The 22,688-nt window shown below is 37.7% G+C and overlaps 1 protein-coding gene across 2 annotated transcripts in view; it reads right to left on the bottom strand.

Moving 5' to 3' along the window:
• P3H2 (prolyl 3-hydroxylase 2) overlaps nt 1–22,688 on the bottom strand; it is a 177,834-nt gene that overhangs the window by 116,474 nt on the left and 38,672 nt on the right. Inside the window, exon 1 of one of the 2 annotated variants that reach the window (XM_086319412.1) lies at nt 17,288–19,373. The exons of the other annotated variant lie outside the window; for it this stretch is intronic. Coding sequence (XP_086175538.1) covers nt 17,288–17,341 — 54 coding nt within the window. The 5' untranslated portion in view covers nt 17,342–19,373. Of the gene's footprint in view, nt 1–17,287; nt 19,374–22,688 lie in introns of those variants that run through there. 2 annotated transcript variants of the gene reach the window in all.

Below are 22,688 nucleotides of genomic sequence, written 5' to 3' on the forward strand. Positions count from 1 at the left end.
CATATTATTTTTCATACTGTGGAAGTGAGGGTTTCTTCTCATAAGCTGAGTTTTTGTAAGGCCAAGGAGTACCATCATGATTCTAAACTACACTGAGAAACCGTAACTATGAGAAACCATACTTAACCCTGAGTTATGGTTCCATTTGTGAGAGAAAAGATAAGTTTTTACCAACTGCAATTTAATGAAGAAATTTCAAGAAATAATCTTGGACTGCTGAGATATGAAGGTTTTAGCCAAAATCAAGATTTTTTTTTTTTTTTACATAGGCTTTATATGTAATTTGAGCATTTCAAACATTTTGATGAAAACATTTTGCTTAAATATAATCAAATGCCTAAGAAATACCTAGTTTTGTAACAAATAGCTGGAAATGTTTGTATTCAAGTAGCTTTTAGAAGGAAGCACCAAATTTACTGAAATTCACTTCTTTAGAAGTTCCTAAAATGGGTGGAAGTTAAGGGAAAGTGGTAGCAGTTAGAAAAATACAGTATCTGTCACTACTAATAAAGCATATGGCTAAAACCTAATCTAGGTATCTATTTTTAAATTAGGCTTAAGATTTTAAAGAAGTTCATATCTAAATTGTAACTCATTCAACAGTCAAAGCTGCCAAGTTTCTGAAAGTTACAAGTGAACACAAAATCTATTCAAGCTCACATACTAATTTTGTAGGAATTGGAGGGAACGTCAATGCCAAATAAGAAAAAATTCCTGTATATTTTAAACAGTCATTGACTCATGGAAGTATTTCCCTCTTACTTGCTCTAATTCCAACTTTTTTTTTTTTTAGTAATTGTTTGTGCTTTTGGTCACATCATCATTTCTCTGTTTTTAAGTAACTAAATGATATACTGCATCTTAGTCTCAATAGCCTAATTTAGACAATGATCTCTACTTCCTAAGATGAAGTATACCTCCAAGGGCAAAGCAAAGATTTCACATCAAAGTATATTTTGCTCGTCTATCTCATAAATTGGTGAATCCGATTATAAAACTTCAGAGAAATAAGAGTGGATTGTAAGCCAAAATCCACACATTAACGTGCTAGAAATGTAGAAAGAGGGTGGGATGGAAGGAATGACTGCACAGTTTGCTCTAGTTTGATTACCCTTATATAACACCAAGAGCTATGGTTTTTCCAGTGGTCACGCATGGATGTGAGAGTTGGACTGTGAAGAAGGCTGAGTGCCGAAGAATTGATGCTTTTGAACTGTGGTGTTGGAGAAGACTCTTGAGAGTCCCTTGGACTGCAGGGAGATCCAACCAGTCCATCCTAAAGGAGATCATCCCTGGGATTTCTTTGGAAGGAATGATGCTGAAGCTGAAACTCCAGTACTTTGGCCACCTCATGCAAAGAGTTGCCTCATTGGAAAAGACTCTGATGCTGGGAGGGATTGGGGGCAGGAGGAGAAGGGGACGACAGAGGATGAGATGCCTGGATGGCATCTCTGACTCGATGGACATGAGTCTGAGTGAACTCCGGGAGTTTGTGATGGACAGGGAGGCCTGGCGTGTTGTGATTCATGGGGTCGCAAAGAGTTGGACACGACTGAGTGACTGAACTGAACTGAACTGAACTGAACACCAAGAGCCATTAGTAACATTCATTACTGATGGTGGGGTTCTCAGCACAGCCAGTGCTGCTGTTTCTGACCATAGAGCATTTACAGTCATTTATATGTGAGATTGAGCCGGAATCAAAACAAAACTAAAACATCTTCCTCCCTTGCTTTCTTTTTTTCTTTCCACACAATGGCCTGATAATTCCTTCTCCAGTTTATTTTTCCCTCAGCCTCAGGACAGCATTCACAAAGTACGCTGTGTTTGGGAATGCATCATGTCCTAATCTCAACTGAGGGAAAACTGATGTTCCATAAGAACACAGATTCCATTAAAAGGTTGATGTCAACAGTTTATGGGTAGATTTTACTTACTGCTAGATGTATGGATGTTTTTTATTAAAAACTCTGTTGATAAGGTAGTTCAGTTCAGTCAGTCACTCAGTCGTGTCCGACTCTTTGCAACCCCATGAATTGCAACACGCCAGGCCTCCCTGTCCATCACCAACTCCAGGAGTTCACTCAGACTCACGTCCATCGAGTCAGTGATGCCATCCAGCCATCTCATCCTCTGTCATCCCCTTCTCCTCCTGCCCCCACTCCCTCCAAGCATCAGAGTCTTTTCCAATGAGTCAACTCTTTTCATGAGGTGGCCAAAGTATTGGAGTTTCAGCTTTAGCATCATTCCTTCCAAAGAAATCCCAGGGCTGATCTCCCTCAGAATGGACTGGTTGGATCTCCTTTCAGTCCAAGGGACTCTCAGGAGTCTTCTCCAACACCACAGTTCAAAAGCATCAATTCTTCTGCACTCAGCCTTCTTCACAGTCCAACTCTCACATCCATACATGACCACAGGGAAAACCATAGCCTTGACTAGACAAACCTTCGTTGGCAAAGTAACGTCTGTGCTTTTGAATATGCTATCTAGGTTGGTCATAACTTTCCTTCCAAGGAGTAAACGTCTTTTAATTTCATGGCTGCAGTCACCATCTGCAGTGATCTTGGAGCCCCCAAAAATAAAGTCTGACACTGTTTCCACTGTTTCCTCATCTATTTCCCATGAAGTGATGGGACCAGATGCCATGATCTTTGTTTTCTGAATGTTTCGCTTTAAGCCAACTTTTTCACTCTCCACTTTCACTTTCATCAAGAGGCTTTTGAGTTCCTCTTCGCTTTCTGCCATAAGAGTGGTGTCATCTGCATATCTGCGGCTATTGATATTTCTCCTGGCAATCTTGATTCCAGCTTGTGTTTTTTCCAGTCCAGCGTTTCTCATGATGTACTCTGCATATAAGTTAAATAAACAGGGTGACAATATACAACCTTGATGTACTCCTTTTCCTATTTGGAATCAGTCTGTGTTCCATGTCCAGTTCTAACTGTTGCTTCCTGACCTGCATACAAATTTCTCAAGAGGCAGATCAGGTGTTCTGGTATTCCCATCTCTTTCAGAATGTTCCACAGTTTATTGTGATCCACACAATCAAAGGCTTTGGCATAGTCAATAAGGCAGAAATAGATGTTTTTCTGGAACTCTCTTGCTTTTTCCATGATTCAGCAGATGTTGGCAATTTGATCTCTGTTTCCTCTGCTTTTTCTAAAACCAGCTTGAACATCAGGAAGTTCACAGTTCACATATTGCTGAAGCCTGGCTTGGAGAATTTTGAGCATTACTTTACTAGCATGTGAGATGAGTGCAATTGTGCAGTGGTTTGAACATTCTTTGGCATTTCCTTTCTTTGGGATTGGAATGAAAACTGACCTTTTCCAGTCCTGTGGCCACTGCTGAGTTGTCCAAATTTGCTGGCATATTGAGTGAAGCACTTTCACAGCATCATCTTTCAGGTGATAAGGTAGAAGTGAGACCAAAGGCTCAAGGAAAGATCGGGAATTACAAAGACTAGCAGCAGGATGATGGGAATGGAGTTTAACCACAAAACCCAGAGATAGAGACAGGTCACTCAATCTGTGTTTACCTTGCCTCCTACTATAGCTAAACAATTGCAAGCCTTGCAGATTTCAACTCCACAATGTCCTACAGGCTGTTTCTTATTTCTGTTATTTTATCAATATCCTGCTTAAGGCTACCAGTATTTCTCAGTCTTGCCTCCTTTCTACTCATTAAGCAAACTGATGCCTAAAGAGTAAATATACTTATGTATTCCTCTCTTAGGAAATCTTAAGGGTTCCTCATTGTCTTCAGAAGAAATAGAGTATTATGGAATGAAAAAAACATATGTTAGGATCCATGCAAGTTTGGATTCCAATCCCAGTATACTTCCTGCTGACCTTGGGCAAGTTCCTTAGTCTGTCTAGGCTTCGATTTTCCCCTTGGTAAAATAGAGAAAACAATAACTACCTGTGGTTATGAGAATTACATAAGAAAAAGCAAGTAAAATACCTGTCCACCTTCCTGGTCTTTCATTCCTTACACACCCTACATCAAAACTGTTCAAATGCTATCCACCCTTCAAAATTCAACAGAATACAATCTCTTTGTTCTCAAAGAGAGTACATCCCTACTACTCTCAAAGAGAGTAGTACATTCCTACTTCCTTCAATCTTATATTTCCTTGTGAATTTCATAGCTATTTACATTTACTGTCTTTTGGCACTTTTCAACCCTGTGTCCTGTACTGTAGAGAGATGTACATGGTATATCACACTCCTTCCTACTGGAAAGTTGGATGCACATATCGTTCTATTTAACTCTCTAATCTCAGTGTGTTTTGCAAGGACTAGCCCCATTTAACAAATTCAAGTTAAGTAAGTGAATAAAATTATTTCTTATTTTCAAGAACAGCTCTGATAACTGAAACCCCATGGGCAATGCATTATCCATTATCCACCTTTCCATCACTGAATGTTGAAAAACTATACTTATCATAGGCTTTATAGGTGTCCAGTGAATACTTACTGATTATAATAATTCTGGCATTATTTTCATGTGTGAGCATTGCATCTTAAAAGCAAAGCTACCATACCTATGTTGGAATCCTAGCTCTTCTATTTACTAACTTGGGCAAGTATCTTAAGTTTCTTAAGCTCTTTGTGCCCTGGATTGATCATTTGTAAAATAATATCTTGCTTCAAAGTGAGTAACTTTTTCCTCAAAATACAAATATCTCTTATATCTACGAACCCTACTTTCTGCCCTAACCATCCCCAGGGATTTCAGTAGGGAGCAAGTTCCTGATATAATGAACTTGTGAGAAGAGAATACAGAATACTAAAGTGGTATAATACCAACACTGGGAGAAAAGATACGAGTGTGGAGGCAGGTGGTAATTGGGAGGTAGGCAGTAACTGGGAGCCATGTACAAATCTTATGGGACAATTCTATTTGTGTTTAGTTCAAAGCTTCCATTACCACAGATCTTCATGTATTAAAAGAAGTTATGTCAAGCTATGTTTCTATTAAGCCAGTATACTGGGTCCAAACCATTCTCTGATAAATGGCTTCCGAGATGTTTTACTTCAAAGTTAAAAGTTCTACCTTTACAAATTGCTTCATAATCTATGAAAAATGTGCCATGTGTGGAATGCAGCTACCGATAAAGGGCAGGTTGCTTCTAGTTAGTCAGATAGCATGAGCTGTGAGTTATTGAAAGGTAAACAGTCATTCTGCCCTGGAGAGACTCAGAATTCATTATTTTCAAGCCCAAGCTCAGAATTCTAGTTCCCAGGATGCCAAAGGCAAAAGAAAATGTTCTTGGGACAAAGATATTTTGCTAAACTCTCATGCTGGTCAATGCATTTGGATATTACACTAAGGACAGACTGCAGTGCTAACGTTTTTTTTAAAAAATAGGACAACTCCACCAGACATTGTTTGGTTAAAAGAAAAAAAAGTTATTTTTAAAAGTCATGTCTGCAGTTGCTTCCAAGACTTCTGTTTTGCATTTTTTGGTTTGAAAGGCTCTGTTTGAATGTTTTATGTTCTATTAAATACCAGGTATGTGCTTTGTCAGAAATTCAGATGATAGTGCTTTGGTAAAATTTCCACCCCTGGTGTTCAGTGATGTGTGAGTGTGTCCAAGTCTCCTCCTCCTCATTGTCATGGTTGTTTTGATCGTAGGTAATATTATTCTTGGAGTAAGTGAAGCCTGTGGTGACCAGCAGAGACTCTCCAAGCTGCCTCTGGAACTAAAGCTGTCACTCGGGATCTACAGGGAAGTAAGTGGGAAGAGAGACGCAGAGGTCTTAAAGGAAACATTTCATTTCTTAACTATTTTCTGCAAGGAAAGAAATTGAGGAGCTTCCATTCTTTTCTTTGTGATGAGTTAGTCATGACATTGTTTATAATTAGCTATGTATCCAAATAGTTAAATTTAACTCAATGCTGAATAAAAAATAAACTGAAATAATTTTAGCATAAACACTCCCAACAACAGAATTCCAGGTCAAAATTAGGTCATTTTGTTTCTGATCCTCTCTGTGGAGTGAGTGGGGAAACAGGGCAATGCTGAATGGCCAAATGATCTGAATACTGAGAGTAGAACTAACAGATTCAAGCAGGGGCACATTTTGTAACTTGATGTAAATACAAACAACATCTCATATACCTGTCCAGTCTTTGTGTGTTCACATATGCTTTTATTGTTTTAACCTAAGTTTACTGAGAATCAGGATGTGCAAAGCACACTGATAGGCACCAGGAATAGATGCAGAGAAAAACGGCAAAGCTCTGGGTTTTACTGAGATGATTCAATGGTCTAAATTTGTATATGTTAAAAGTCAGAGATGCTCACATTTTAAAAAGATGAAATTCGAGCCATTCTGTATAATTTTGTAAATCTCTAAACGAACATGGCGTCTTGAGCATGTTCCTGGCAGAGGAAATAACAGGAAGACCTATTGGAGGAGCACAGGTAGGCCTTCCTGTTTTATGCCAGGCAAGCTTCAGGTACACACAAAGCCTTTGGATACAGAAGTGAGTGAGTGAATGAAGTCGCTCAGTCGTGTTCAACTCTTTGCGACCCCATGGACTATAGCCTAACCAGGTTTCTCTGTCCATGGGATTTTCCAGGCAAGACTACTGGAGTGGGTTGCCATTTCCTTCTCCAGGAGATCTTCCCGACCCAGGGATTGAACCAAGGTCTCCAGCATTGTAGGCAGATGCTTTACCGTCTGAGCCACCAGGGAAGATAAGAACAAATTCAAAATGCAATGCAGCATATTAGATTCAAACAGGAGACTTCAGGGGCTGTTCACCTAATTTCATCTTCAAGGTCAAAGCTGCTTTTGCATAGAGTTGGGGTGTAGGCTGGCTCACCCTGATTGGAGGACTCCCTGCCTAAAGATTCCTTGCTACAGAAAGCAAGATGTCCAGGGTCTCTAGGAAAGCATGATCTCTTCGGAAGAATCCAATCTCTCCCAGGATTAGTGCAGACATTGCTAGTATTTCAATGTCTGGCTTTTCACTAACTAAATCTGCTTTCCTTTCATCTTCAGCACAAAGCTAGAGCATATTTTCCAGCCCTTTTGCATTAATTGTGGCCACAAGACTGAATTAGACAGTGGGGAAAGTATGCAAGAGATATGTCATTCCAGGTTTGATTCCCCAAAACCTTCCATGTAATCCTGGTAATCCTGCACTCTCTCTTCCCTTGCCTACCAACCGGCTGACCAATGCCAATTATCCAAGATGACCTTGGAAGCCATTTTGAAGTTGAAGATGGTATAGTATTCCCTACCACCCCCTACAACTAGCTGGATATTTTATGAGAACTAAACTTTTATTATTTTAAGTCTTGAGATTTATGAGTTTATCTTTTACAAAAGCCAGAGGTTATATTAATAAAGATTGCAGAGGTTTATTTGTTTTTTGTTTTTTTCCCTGTACCTGCTCTTATGGAAGTCTAACTGAAGTTTCTCTCTTTCTTTCCCTCTCTCTTTCTAGCCAAATCCTTCATTGACATAGCATTCAAGGAGAAATATTGTTTGATATATTTTACCATTTCCTTAATTTTATATATAACAGCCCAGAAATATTTGGTCATCATATCTGCCTTTGTCACCATGATATGAGAAAATCTTTCTGGGCTACTGCAAGAGCTGGTATTTAATACTGGTATTTAATTCAGTCATACATAAGTCTGTCCTCTCACAATCTATTGTCTGTACAATTTAATGAAACAAATCTGAGAGTGACATTCCTCTACTTAAAATCATTAAAGACTCACCATCTACATTAAAGATTTCTGAATGGGTCATTCAAACTCATGGGCAATCTGGCTCCAACCTACATCTCCAGCCTTGCCTATTCAGAACTCATAGAAAACAAAAACAAAAATGCCAGAGAGCCACTCATCCGGGCTTTTTCTCACATTGATCCTCCCACCTAGAATGCCTTCCCCTCCTACCTTTCAAGATACAGTTCAAATGCCATTCTCTGGGCAAAGCTTTCTCTGAAAGTCACTAGCTGAACAATAATTCTCTCCAGAATGTTCACAAGTGGTTTATCTTGACATTTAGCTATAATTACCAGATTCTTAGGTCTTTGTACACACAAAGTGAATCTGACCCATCTTTTTAACTAGTAGAATGAATGGCTTTCAAGAACTATTTATTGAATAAATAGTAAATGAGGAGAAAGGGGAAGGAAGAGAAGAAGGAAGGAGAAATATAAATAACTGTGAGGCCTTTTTCCACAGTCTAGAAACTTAACTTCCATGTTTCTTCCACAAAAACAAAGAGACAAATCCTTCTGTGATTCTCATATCCCTTTTAGTTATTTTTCCCCTCCCACACACAAAAGAAAAGGAAATAATTAGTGACAACAACTCCCAGTGACAAATCTTCAGTGTCCTTTCCACCATATGGTGTCAGCTCCATTTCTCTAGGGCTTTTCTTTTGATACTTAGTGGTTCTCTCATGAGGTTACTCTCTGATATTTAATATTAATTCACCTATGGTGCTGACCCATTTACCTATTAAGCATATACTTACGATCCTTCTCACCCATAAGTGTCCAACAAAAAGTTATTTTTTAAGTATTTACAAAAACATAAATAATTTTAGAAATATTTAAAGCATCCTTTCTCAGAACTTTAAAGATTTATCATCAGCAAACATTTCTAAAGGACCTTGAGAAGGAAAGTAACCTGTTAAATTTCAATAGCCAATTAAAACTAAAAGCAACATTAAATAACAAGGATGGAAGAAAGTAAGCAAGTTAACCTTGTTTCATCCTCTGATGCTGTCAAGACTCCAGATACCTCAACCTAACTGGTCACTAAAAGTCCCCCATTGGTCTGGCCACACAAGGGAAGCTCACCCTGCTGAACACACATAGATGTTGGTGGGAAGTTATTACCTAGTTCAGTTCAGTTCAGTTCAGTCACTCAGTCATGTCTGACTCTCTGTGACCCATGGGCTGCAGCATGCCAGGCTTCCCTAGTTACTGGGTATTAAAAATGCCAGATTTGGTAAACTGGACTTTAAACCCTAACTGGTATAAAAACTGGACAATTTCCTATTTTTAAAAAATATTTCTAAGAACTTGGCAAAGACACATAAAGTTAAACTGTATAGTAGATTAGTCTACTTTGAAAAACTACCCTTTCATCAATCTACCAGTGCAATATTCCTGGAGGATGAAAAAGGAGCAGAGAGCCAGTTTTATAATAGTCAAAGTTGCAACTTCTGAGTAAGAAGGCTTATCACTAAGAAGGGTCACCTGTTTGGCTCAGTGGAAAGACTGACATTTGCTGATCTATATAATGCAGTTTTTTTCTTTGGCAATAATTTTCAGTTCCCCTATATGTTGATTCTTTTACATCCAAAAACAAAATAAGTATAATTTTAAGACTTTTATTTTTTAAAAAGAAGTTGCAATTTTTTTTTCCCAGAGACCAGATATAATCTCCTATTATAACTCTCTAAAGTTCTGCTACATATACCATTCCATCCCCAGTGGTATCCTGAGAAACCATGGGGAAAAAATGCTTCATATTAATGAGGTCAATATTTTCATAGGTGACAATTTAATTAGTTCAACAAAAATTATATTCTCTGGCATATTCGTCCAAGACAGCCTCACCCATCAGTGCTTTCCATGGAGTAGAAGCTCAGTAACTATTCAGGGAATTAAGGAACAATGGCCTCCATGTGGTTTGGCTGCAGACCAGAGAGTTGTACCCTTTGTAGATAGTACACCAAGAAGAATAAGAAAGTCTATGAAACACTTTTGGTTTCTTTTCTGGAACATTGCTAAGACTTTGGTTCCCAATAAAACAAAATTGCTACCTTTAGTGCAGGGCTTAATTAGCTCGGTGACCTCACCAGGTGAGCATACTTTACTTTTCATTGATTTCAGGGTTAAAACACTCTGAGGGTTCAGAGTCCCTAGAAATCTTTTCCTAGTCTCAAAGTAGATAAAACATATTTTATGGGACATTTTAAACTTTTCTATAAATAAGTCTCCTCTTCTCCTCCCCTAAGATCCAGCCAAAGAAAATTTCCTATAAAATTTATGGCATGGTCATATTTCTTCCTTTCCCAGTCCTTCCTATGTTTTAAAATTATAGCCATTCTTTTCAAAGACTGAAATGTCCAAGCACTCAAAAATTCAGAGGCAAAGTAAAAGAGAAGATCCAGCAAAGGAGATAGAAAACAGTTAAATAGAAGGAAATCTAGCAAGAGTGAAGGAAAGGAAGGCTAGGGAAAGGAGAGTTTCCCTAGAGATACAACGTCATGTGAGTGAAATAATAGCTGAGAGGTCAAGAAAGTTAATTCGGATAACTGACCATCAGTTCTAAGAAAGTGTAGACCACTGGGGATGTTTATGAATGCCATTACAGTGCATGGCATAGATGGAAATCTAGCATCAGCACTGAAATAGGTGAGAGGAAGTAGAGACAGAAAAGTCCAGATAAGTTTTTAAAGTTGTGATAATGGAGGGAAAGTGAGGTCAAAGGTGGTTTCTTTGTTTTAAGATGGGTGAATTAAGGTAGGTTTGTGAGCTGATGGCAGTCATCCAATGGTTATAGAGAAACTGAAGATATAAGAGAGAAAAAAGAATAATTGAACGCATGAAATCCTTTGGAAGGCTAGGGGAAATAGGCTAGGTCTAGGGTACTAGTCAAAAATCTCGATAGCATTTTGTGATTTTGCATAGAGATTGATTTTATTCCCTTTCATGTTGTTGGTATCATTAGCATTAGCATTGAGATTGGAGGGAGGGGCTTCACTGCTGGTCCAGGGGTTAAGACTGTGCCTTCTGGTGCAGGGGGTACAGGTTCGTCAGTCCCTGGTTGGGGAACTAAGATCCCACATGCTTCGTATAAAAACCAAAACATAAAACAGAAGCAATATTGTAACAAACTTAATAAAGACTTTAAAAATGGTCCACATCAAAAAAAAAAAAAAAAACTTTAAAGAAAAAGAAGAGATAGGAAGGAAAGAAGAAGTGTCTATCTACCTACAGAAGCCGGTGGACCCATGGACTTGACTTTGACAAGATGAAACTGTTCTCATCACATGATCTCTATCTCATTCTCTTGAAGTCATAATACATCAGTAGATGTAGAAGGGGTTCTAAAAAGAATCTTGATTCAATCTTGTCTTGCACTCAAGTTAATTGAGGAATTAACCCAAAGGATGTTAAGGGCACTGGGACAAAGAACATTAAGGACATTGAGGAATGTCCAGTGTGTTTCTAGTTACAAAAATCGATGCATCCTCTGAAAGAGTATTGGGAACTTTGCTTAGTCCTGCTCTCTCTCCTTTTCTTCTCCTGCTTATCAAGAGCTGTAATCAAGAGCACCCCATTAAAGGAGTGAGTACTCATAGCAAGGAGGCGAGAGCTGACAGGAAAATAAATCTTGACTACATATATATATATATATAGCCATTTATCCCTCCCACGTTAAACATTCTTATTTCTAACAAGTCATATTCACAGTCTGGCCTCTCAAAACTTATCTTTAGTAAAAACAAATCGTCTGCCTGAAGTGGTAATTTCCATTACCTCAAAACCGCTTCAAATACCAGACTTCTCTACAGTTTCAAGTATCATGTTATGTGTTGCCATCACTTCATTCACTTCTGTTAACTGAGTCAAAAGGTTAGTCTTTAAGCTTAATCATATTACACAGAGACTTCTCAAGATCTTTTTTCAATGATTTAAATGCAGAATAAATAAAATTAAGAAAAATAATTTATTAGAGAAATTTTAGAAAGTAAAATAACTTGGCTCTAATTCTAGGTTCTGAAACATTTTTTTCCCCACTAGCCTCCAAGAGATACATCAAATCTAAGTACCTAATTTCCTCAGTAAATCTCAACATATTCCTGGATAACATCTTTGCACTGAAACTGATGAACTAAGCAATGTTCCAAGACCTTGGCTTTAGCTGTCATGATTTGTTTTATACAGTAACCAAATGTTGACCAGCTAAATGCCGAAATAAATTTCCTTTAAAAGGCTTACACTAATTTTGAAATCTTCTATTACAAACTACAGTAAAAAGGCTTTTCAATACCAGTTCCTAAAAGGAATCTGTCGCCTAGACAAAACATTGAAATAAAATATTCACTAAGTTTTTCCCAGGAAATCAGCTCAATATGCTCACAGTTCTGAAGATACATAAATCCATTCTAACTTCTGTTATTACTAAATAATCCTGCATTGCATAATCAATGAGCAAATATTGGTTGATAGCCACTATCAATTTTTATTAGAAAGGTTAAAAATAGGATAATTACTACTCAAATTATTCCAATGAGGATTTTAAAAGTACTGTTGGACTATTTCACTACTTTCCATTCCAGAAAAGATCAGAGTCACTATCTTCTTGTACTATTCATGGGTCTTTCTAGGCACACTTGTTGAAATCATAAAGAAAAAATTGCAAATGTAAAACAGTCTTTTGAGGCTGATTTAAAGGGGATTTATTTTTCTATTCTTTAAGATTTATTTCAAATTAGCTCTTGGTAAATGTTCTGATCTCAAGTCTGAGTTTGAGTGATAATTCAAGAAACAAAGACAAACAGAAGAATATGTGTAAAATTACTATCTCCTTAGTCATAACATAAATCCTGTATAGTGATACGAGAAATAAACGATGCCTAAGTGTAATGGACAAAAGACATAAGCAATGGTTAACAAATGTACTTTACAGATGATTTATATTGATAATCAACAATGCATATGAAGACAAAATGAATTTTTTTTATCCATCAAATTGTCATAGTTTCCTTTATTTAAGTGTAATTTAGAAAGTTGGCAGTGGTTTTAGGAAACAAATACTCAGCCTCTGATATTTAGAGTATTAAGTGATACCAACTTTCTCAAGGGCAATTGGCAATATATATCAAATGTCTTAAGGCATGTATACTATTTGATCCAGCAAATCTACTCCTAGGAATGTATTTTTTAAAAAAATGATGAGAAATGAAAATTTAAATTAAATAATGAGCATCGTGTAATATGTATGGGAGTATAAAACTGAACACAGTTCAAATAACTAAGCAAGTATTTGTTAAATAAATTATAGTATATTCATATAATAGCTACATTATAGCCATTTAAAATTTTAAGAGATTTATTTCGTATTTTTAATTGATAAATGTTAGATAATAATATGCCTAGTATGATTCAAATTTGTTTAAATATACATGAACATGTGGTGTGTGTGTATCTGAAATGGTATACATTTAAGTGTTATGAATGGTTAGGCTTAGGTGATAAAGTTGAGTAAGTATTGATTACTTGGATTTTATTTTATACTTATACTTTATTTTATACTTATACTTTTCAAATTAACTACAATGAACATATATTATTCCAGAAAAATAAACATTATTCTTAAATCACTTAAGAATAAATATTATTTTTAAACTGCTATTTTAACAGTTTCATATCATAGATACTACCTTCCTATACTATACTTAAACTGCATTTATATCACTGCAAATAACAAAAACAAAATCAAATGCTATACAAAAAGATGATATAAACAGTAGCATATAATCAATCCTGTAAAAATGTTGATTGTCAGAATTTGGCAATAATGAAACAGACATATCTAATTTGGAATTTTGAATAGATTGCAAACGATGATAAATAGTCTGCATTAAACAGATGTACAGTGTGTGACTTACAATCTGTGCAATTTTATATATGTCATACTTCAGTGAAAAACATTAAAAGCGAATCCAGCCATTGACCCCTGGCTTGCTCCTAAAGACTCACAGCCGAGTTGGCAGGAAACCTGAAAGGTCACTGAGTCTAGCCCCTCACCCCACCTCCTCAGAGCTACAGATAAGAAATGCTGCAATGGCTTGGGAAGCATTCCCCTGTTTAAACAGCCCCGATAACACCTTACTCCTCACAATGAACCACAAACCATCTGCCTCCTTTCAACTTTCAGGCATAGTCTGAGAAAATCAGCTACAGGTATGCTTGAGTGTAGACAGTTGAGAAGATCATCGACCACTAAAGCCTAGAATGCATCCTGTCACGTGGCCTGGGGACTGTGGCTGTCATCACAGCTTTGGTGGGCATGATCGAAAGATGATGACAGTTGTGCGCCCAGAAATTACAGTGTGGTCAAAGAAAGCAGGACAAGTGCAAACAGCAGGGCCAGAATTTCTATGGCTTGGCTGATGGTAAGCTTTTTCCAAACCCAGTGGTGCAGTGGGGTATGGATGCCCCATAATCAAGAACTAAAGGAAGAGATGCTTGCAATAGATAATGGAAACAGACAGTTCAAGTGCAGCCAAAGACTTTTGCTCCTTTGGAACTAAGGCCATACCTCAAATGAGCTACAAATAAGACTGTTTGGTGAATCAGGACTTTGCCTGAATTTTTAAAACGATAAAGAGGACTTACTAAGAATCCTTTGAGGGCAGTTCGTTTTTTTGACTCAGATCACTCAGTCAACAATTTATCATTAGATTAAAAAATATCCCCAGACCAACAAAAAACAGGATATTTATCCTATGATTTAAGATTGGATTTTACTCTTGAGTCTTTATTTTAAAAGCTATACAACTCTAACTAAATTACTCACTCTTGTATAGTTTCAACTCATTCATTAGTAAAGTGTCATTGAACCATTTAAGATCACGTTTATTCCAGTGAGTCTGAAAGTAAATCTAGAAACTATAATTCTAAATTTATAATCCCACAGTAAAGACATCTCTGTAAAGAGAAAGCAATCTCCTAAGATTTTTAAACACAACATAATTTCCATGTTTACAAAAGCTGTATTGTGTATGAATATTATGGAACCAACCCCATCTCATTACAGTCACAAGGGGAAAGATAAAGACAGAGAGGGCGTGTCCACAAGGAAAGGGCAACCTATTGCCTCTGTAGCCAATCAGTGAATCCCCTACATATGAATAAATTCTATTCGGAGGGCACATTTGTTAAGTTCAATTGTTCCTATGTCCAACAAAGTTAGCCTAGGTATCTAACACCATCAGCTATATAGTACTGTACTGTAATAGATGTACAATCCTTCTCACACAAATAATACATAAAAAATCAACAGAAAAAATAAAGAAAACACTTTAAATCTTATAGTACAGTACCTTGAAAAGTACAGTAGTACCAGCCACATCACTGCTGTTTTTATGCTTGCTTCCAGAATCCTGGGCTTGAAGTAAAGATACTGTATATCTGTACTCTCTATAGTACTATATAGTAAAGCACAGAAAAGCATAACTACTTGTACAGGATGCACACAGGTGACAATATACACCAGACATATGAAATAACTTACGTGACTGGACATGCAAGTGCATGGTCACATCTTTGAAAGTTTTCAACTTGAAGGTTCATATGCAGGGGACTTACTGTAACTTTTTATTGTTCCATGCCTTTTTCTTTCACTTTCTCATGCATCCTCTTAGTTCCCTTTGATAAATTCAGGTCAGTTCAGTCGCTCAGTCACGTCTGACTCTTTGTGACCCCATGGACTGCAGCACACCAAGCTTCCCTGTCCACCACCAACCCCCAGAGCTTACTTAAACTCATGTCCATCAAGTCGGGGATGCCATCAAACCATCTCACCCTCTGTCATCCCCTTCTCCTTCTGCCTTCAATCTTTCCCAGCATCAGGGTCTTTTCAAATGAGTCAGTTCTTCACAGTTCTTTGATAAATTACAAAACTATAATTAAGAAAGAAAAGATCTGAAAGTACAATAGAGAGAGGAACATTTGCAAAGAATTAAACCCTTGGACAATTAAGACAGCTCTGCCTACAATCACTTCCTTGTGAAACCTCTCCTTTTTGTTAGAATGGATTTGTCCTCTCACTTTGTACACTGCTGCTCTCCCTTCACCCTGCATGAGGTCACGTGACAAACAGCACTTCCTCCAGATCTCACTCATCCACTGCATCACTTATTAGCATACAAACAGCACTTCCTCCAGATCTCACTCATCCTCTCCATCACTTATTAGCATATAATCCATTTATCTACTCCATCACCTATCAGCATATAATTAGCATACTTTGACCAACCTGGAAGTAAAACAGAAAGGGACTCTGTTCTCCAGGAGTTAAGAGCCTAGTAATGAAGAGAAAACTGGACCATGAAACAACTGATCTATAAGGTTGAAAAGAATAAATGCACTCAGAGATAAAGCCTTGTGAGATTTCTGAGATGGGAAAACATTCTCCCAAACTTCACAGGTCAGAGAAAGCTTCCTGAAAGATAGAGCACTGTAGAAGGGGCTTGAAAAGACGATAGAATCCACACATGTAAGATGAGAGAGAGAGGTACCAAGCAAAAGATGAGCAGGAAAGAGTTTGGGTTGGTACCTGGGAGACTTAGGATTAGTGGAAGATTAGCCTGAAAGATAAGACGGCTCAGATCCTAAAAGCCTTGAATTCCAGACTAATTCAGATACTATACACGCCATAGGAATCACTGAAAATTTTACAGTAGAGCAGCAATATGATGAATCTCTACTTTGGAATGGTTCATCCTTAAACTTCTCCAAACGAAAGTATTTCTTCTGAAGATGTATCAGAAACCTTTCAAAGAAAATCCTCTAGGGAAATTTAAACACAGCTCTGTCTTATACTGCTCATGGTAACATAAACTGTTGCTCTGCAAAATATTCAAAGGGGATTAAGCAGATTTTATTTCATCTATTCAGTTCATATTTCTTGGACAACTTTGGGTTCATTTCTTCCTGGGCTCAACCTTCACTGCCAGCATTGGCGGCTTCCAGCTATTTTAGGGTGTGAGATTACATATATGTTAAAACTGAAACAATTAAAGAGAAATATCCTTAATTTTGAGAGACTTATATGCTTTGGCAGGCGTACACTCTGGATTTTGAGAGCCAAGAGCTCCCTGCTTCCTGCAATCTTGACAAGTGAGAGAATGTGTTTTACCAAAAACCAGCAAAAGCCAGAACATCCCCTGAAGCTGTTCTTGGCTCTAGGAAATGAAATGCTGAGCAGTCCTTAAATACATTGAAGTGCTAACTTAATCATGCAAAGATGAAGCAGCTATTATTATGGCTCCAGCAGAGTGACAGGACTTGCTTAGTGACCCATATCATCTCCAAGTTTACCTTGTGATCCACATAGGATGAATGTAATTGATCAGGTTGGTGACATCTGTCTGTGGTCCTGGAATGAAATAAAGCTAAACGTTTCAGAAGATACTGTAATCCACAAACCTGGCCTCAGTGATCTGAGTAAAAGGAAACCCACAGAGAAAAGATGGCATGCATGACTGTAACGACTACTTACATGAGTACAGAGATGAATAAAAAGGTTTTTTGAGTCCAGGTAAGAACACACCATGCTGTCTTCTCTTACAAACAGTACAAAGAATCTTGACCTTAACTCAGTAATGATGATTCATTTGACCAATAACTTCAACTACCTCAAAGGAACTCTGAAAACAAGCAAGTTAAAAGTCCCTTTTAGCTTACTATTTTCAGAGAAAGTGTTTCTCATTCTGAATTATGGTTTAAAACAGTTTATAACTCTCTGGCTCAGCGTGGTACTAAAAATGTCTAAGTATCCCATATTTACCACTGAATCTTTAATTAGGGGTTTATACCTAAAAAAACTATTTTTTTTATTAAAAAAAGAGAAAAAATAAAAAAAGAAAGTAGGAAAACTTTCTTGACCGCTTTTAGCTCTGGTTGGTTCTGACTCAGCCTCACTGGCATGCGTGATTCAATAGTTTATGTCAAACACAAATTCCAGCCCAATGCCCTCCATCCAGTGTATTCTCATTCCTGAGCCTGACGGCAGAACTGGTCTCCTAGCAACACTGGACATTTTCTCTGCCTAGTCATCTGTAGCAATTGGCTCTTTTTCAAGGTTTTATTCTCATTCTCTGTCCAGACAAACCAAAAACCTTTATGCCATTAAAAAGATCTGAGGTCTGGATTCAGATCTGGAACATCTGTTGAAATTGAATTTTTTTTCTCCCCTAACTAGATCTCCTTTTCCTCTTTTCTCTAATCTCTTTTTCTCTCTCTCACTCAAATACACACACACACACACACCAGCAAAGACAGTGGCTGTTGCTATGTATTCTGAGTAATGGCAGTATTGTGCTTAGTTAGTCACTCAGTCATATTTGACTCTTTGTGACCCCATGGAATATAGCCTGCCAGGCTCCTCTGTCCATGGGATTTCCTAGGCAAGAATACTGGAGTGGGTTGCCATTTCCTACTTGAATGGTAATATTGTCTAGTACAAAAACACAGAATGCTCTCTGTTGCTGTTTAATTTCTAAGTTGTGTCCGACTTTTGGAACCCCATGGACTGTAGTCCACCCCATCCATGGGATTTTCCCAGATAAGAATGCTGGAGTGGGTTGCTGTTTTTTCCCAGCCTAGGAATGGAACCCGTCTCCTGCATTGTCTGGTGGATTCTTTACTGCTGAGCCACCTGGGAAGCCCAGGATGCTCCTTAACTAGTGGTAAATTCAGGAATCCTCTTCACCTCTTTAATTACCTCATTATGTAAAACAAGGATGATAAATATCCATCTCACGGAGTTTTTGTGAGAATCAAAAGTTACAATGAACAACAAAGGGTTTTGAAATAATAAAGGCTATATGCACATCATATAGCCTTGGTTATAGTTGTAATAATTTGGTTATTACATTAACCAAATTAATTTTAACAACAAGGAGAGGAAGTATCCTTTAGATACATATTTAGGAAGAGAAACAAAGGAGCAAGGCTGTGAAAACTAGTCATTATTCACTTAGGATCAAAGTTCCTATCATGACATGACCAGAATTTACAGTCTCTTCATTATCCAAATACCACATTTAATCAGAGCCTCCCAGAGAGTAGTGACTGGAACTGATGAGAATATGAGACCAGGAAAAAGGAAAATGTTGCTAAATGTAGCAGTTTTCAGATGGTTCAAAAATCCAATGGACCCAAGGTGAATCAATAGAGGGCCCTTCCAATTGCATCCAACATAGCTCAAGAGAAAATAGAGGTACAGTAGCTACTCTGAACTCTCTACATCCCCTTCCTCAAGAGACAAGATAGTAAAACTGGAGTTTAGAGACAGGTGAGGGGCGGTGGGAGGGAGAATACTTAAGGGGAAGAGGAACATGGTCATCCTTCAATGTCCCTAGACTGTAAACTTCATAAATCCAGGGATCAAGATTTGCTTGTCTGCTTTTTTCTTGAATTACCATTACATCTTCATTGCTTAGAATAGAGTCCAGTATTTGGTAACCTTTTGATAAACATTGAGAGATGGAAAACATCTATTTCTGCTTTATTGACTATGCCAAAGCCTTTGACTGTGTGGATCACAATAAACTATGGAAAATTCTTCAAGAGATGGGAATAGCAGACCACCTGATCTGCCTCTTGAGAAACCTGTATGCAGGTCAGGAAGCAACAGTTAGAACTGGACATGAAACAACAGACTGGTTCCAAATCTGGAAAGGAGTACGTCAAGGCTGTATATTATCACCCTACTTACTTAACTTGAATGCAGAGTACATCATGAGAAACGCTGGGCTGGAAGAAGCACAAGCTGGAATCAAGATTGCTGGGAGAAACGTCAATAACCTCAGATATGCAGATGATACCACCCTTATGGCAGAAAGCAAAGAAGAACTAAAGAGCCTCATGATGAAAATGAAGGAGGAGAGTGAAAAAGTTGGCTTAAAGCTCAACATTCAGAAAACTAAGATCATGGCATCTGGTCCCATCACTTTATAGGAAATAGATGGGGAAACAGTGGAAACAATGTCAGACTTTATTTTTCTGGGCTCCAAAATCACTGTAGATGGTGATTGCAGCCATGAAATTAAAAGATACTTGCTTCTTGGAATAAAAGCTATGACCAACCTAGACAGCATATTAAAAAGCAGAGACGTTACTTTGCTAACAAAGGTCCATCTATTCAAGGCTATGGTTTTTCCAGTGGTCATGTATGGATGTGAGAGTTGGACTATAAAGAAAGCTGAGCACAGAAGAATTGATGCATTTGAACTGTGGCATTGGAGAATACTCTTGAGAATCCCTTGGACTGCAAGGAGATCCAACCAGTCCATCCTAAAGGATATCAGTCCTGGGTGTTCATTGGAAGGACTGAAGTTGAAGCTGAAACTCTAATACTTTGGCCACCTGATGTGAAGAGCTGACTTATTTGAAAAGACCCTAATGCTGGGAAAGATTGAAGGCAGGAGGAGAAGGGGACGACAAAGGATGAGATGGTTAGATGGCATCACTGACTCAATGGACATGGGTTTGGGTGGACTCAGGGAGTTGGTGATGGACAGGGAGGCCTGGCATGCTGCAGTTCATGGGGTTGCAAAGAGTCGGACATGACTGAGTGACTGAACTGAGAGATGGAAGAACTCAGTAGTCAGGGCTACGAAACTCCTCATTTTAGCAGTTTTGCTTACATTTACAATGAATTTGATTCAAACTAATATGATTACTGCTGTTCAATCATTTGGCATTTAATAAGATCCTAGTTAGAGTCAGATATGGCTTAGCCACTGAACAACAACAGTATCCCAATAAATGAGAGCTGCTGTTGTTTCAACTTGTACTACTATCTAATTCAACCATCACTCCTCACTACCTGCTCAAGTGATTGCAGGAAATTATATACTAGAAACTTTATAATCTAGCAAAGGAAACCGGCAAGCAATAACAGCCCCATGAGACAGGAGAGTCTATACTAAGACCAATTGGTATACGTGTCCACAGACTGGGAAGGGCTATAGAGAGCAATGTCAACCATTAACTGTCTTCACCCCTAATTTCATAGGGAAGGAAACCCAGGTTCAGTTCTCTCAGGTCTGATTGTACATAGACTTGTCATTTTTTTTTTTTTTTTGTCATTTGTTTTTTATTTATTCTTTCTAAGATTATCACTTACTTCCTGCAACTAAGATTTTGCACTTTCAGGGAAGCAGCAATAAAGGCAACCTATATGCCTGAATATTCTTAATTCAGTTGTGCAAGGATGGTTAAACAGCTCTCTTGGACTCTTCAATAGAAGGTGCAGGAGGGCAAGAGGACTGTTTGAATGAAGGCCATATGCACAGTGGTTGGAGGTGTGGGCTCTGGAGCCCAGATGCCCACCATGCCTCAGTCTGAGCTCAGTCATTCACTAGCTGTGTGACTCTGGACAGCAACGTAACTTCTCTGTGCCTCAATCATCCACTTTGTAAAGTGGGGACATAACAGCACCTACAATAAAAGATTATTGTGACAATAAAGTTAATACATGTAAGCACAAGTGAGCAATAAATAAATTTTAATTTAAATTGGTTTTTTGTTAGGATATGATCCGGCAGCATTCCTTTAGATATATTCCCACAATTCATGACACCTTATTTCCTGGTTTCCTGGGATTATGTGAAGGACCTTGGGTGTCATTATCATGACACTCAAAAGTCTCAGTCTTTATCCCATTGTTTCCAGATTATCTTAATGACAAACCTGTCAGAGAATTAAATTTGCATGTTTTTTATAACCCCCACTATGGGTGGGAATAAAACTTGAGGGAAAAATCATTCAAAAACCCACTAATCCAGGCAGTGTCTGTGATGAAGAAATATGAGAGAACAAAATTAGAATAATGTCCTGCTGGATTCACAGACATCTTCTAGAACCTCTTAAAAAAAAAGAAGCATTCTGTTTCATTCTTTTACAGACAATAATTTACTTCAAAAGAAGTGCAAGGTTTAGATTACTATGTTTATGTGGACAGCTGGCATTCATACCCAGGTAGACAATCTAACGCGTACAGTGATACCCAGCAGAAAGATGGTACTCCCATGCCTCAGTTTCTGAGTTTCCCGTGTAATAAGAAAAGCATACATATCTTTTCCACTGGATTATAGAAATTATCAGAATATGGTATTATACATTTAAAAAAAGTCTTTGAGGTTTTCTTACCTGATTTATTATTCTTACTTTAGTATATAATATATAAAAATATAGTTTCATGTTACCATTGACTCCAAAATAAATGATTATAATAGAAGGACTTCCTACATTGAGTTGTATATTAGTATATTATATGTTCACAAAACTGAAATTGAAAATAAGCGGAAAGAAAAAGAGTGATTTGAAAAGGGGAAAGGCCCTTCACATTTTTTCAGGAAAGCAAGTCTGATTCCTAGAGTACACTATCATCTACTTTAACCATATTTTGCTTTTTAGGCTGATAAGAACAAGAAATTGTTTCTAAGCCCATCATTCTAGTCTGGGACAGAAGCAAAGTGATACAGCTGTCAGCACTGTTTCTATGTCTGCCCTAGATATTATCATGTCGCATTGTATCATTTTCCTCAAAATCTTAAAATGATCAATTTACTTTAACGCAAGACTATCTTAGAACAAAAACAAGGTTATAATATGAAATGCAGAAAAACTGAAGGGATTCAAACAATCAATGATAGGAGTGTTCCAGTAGGAAGAATGTGAAAATAACTAGCCATTCAGTCTAACAAAATTATAATTCATGGAGTTAAAAATGTTCTGAATTACTATGGCAGTCTGAGGCATGAGACTCAAGACACTCAGCTTAAGAGGCTAAACAAATTCATGACTAAAACACAGGCCTTGCTGTGAGAGGACCCTCAGATGCCAGTCCTGAATTTGTCTTTCCTAATTGTATGAATGTGCAGAAGGCAGTC

Source organism: Bos grunniens, chromosome 1, assembly GCF_055505025.1.
Source record: "Bos grunniens cultivar Pamir isolate PY7600 chromosome 1, Bosgru_T2T1.0, whole genome shotgun sequence".
Lineage (NCBI taxonomy): Eukaryota > Metazoa > Chordata > Mammalia > Artiodactyla > Bovidae > Bos > Bos grunniens.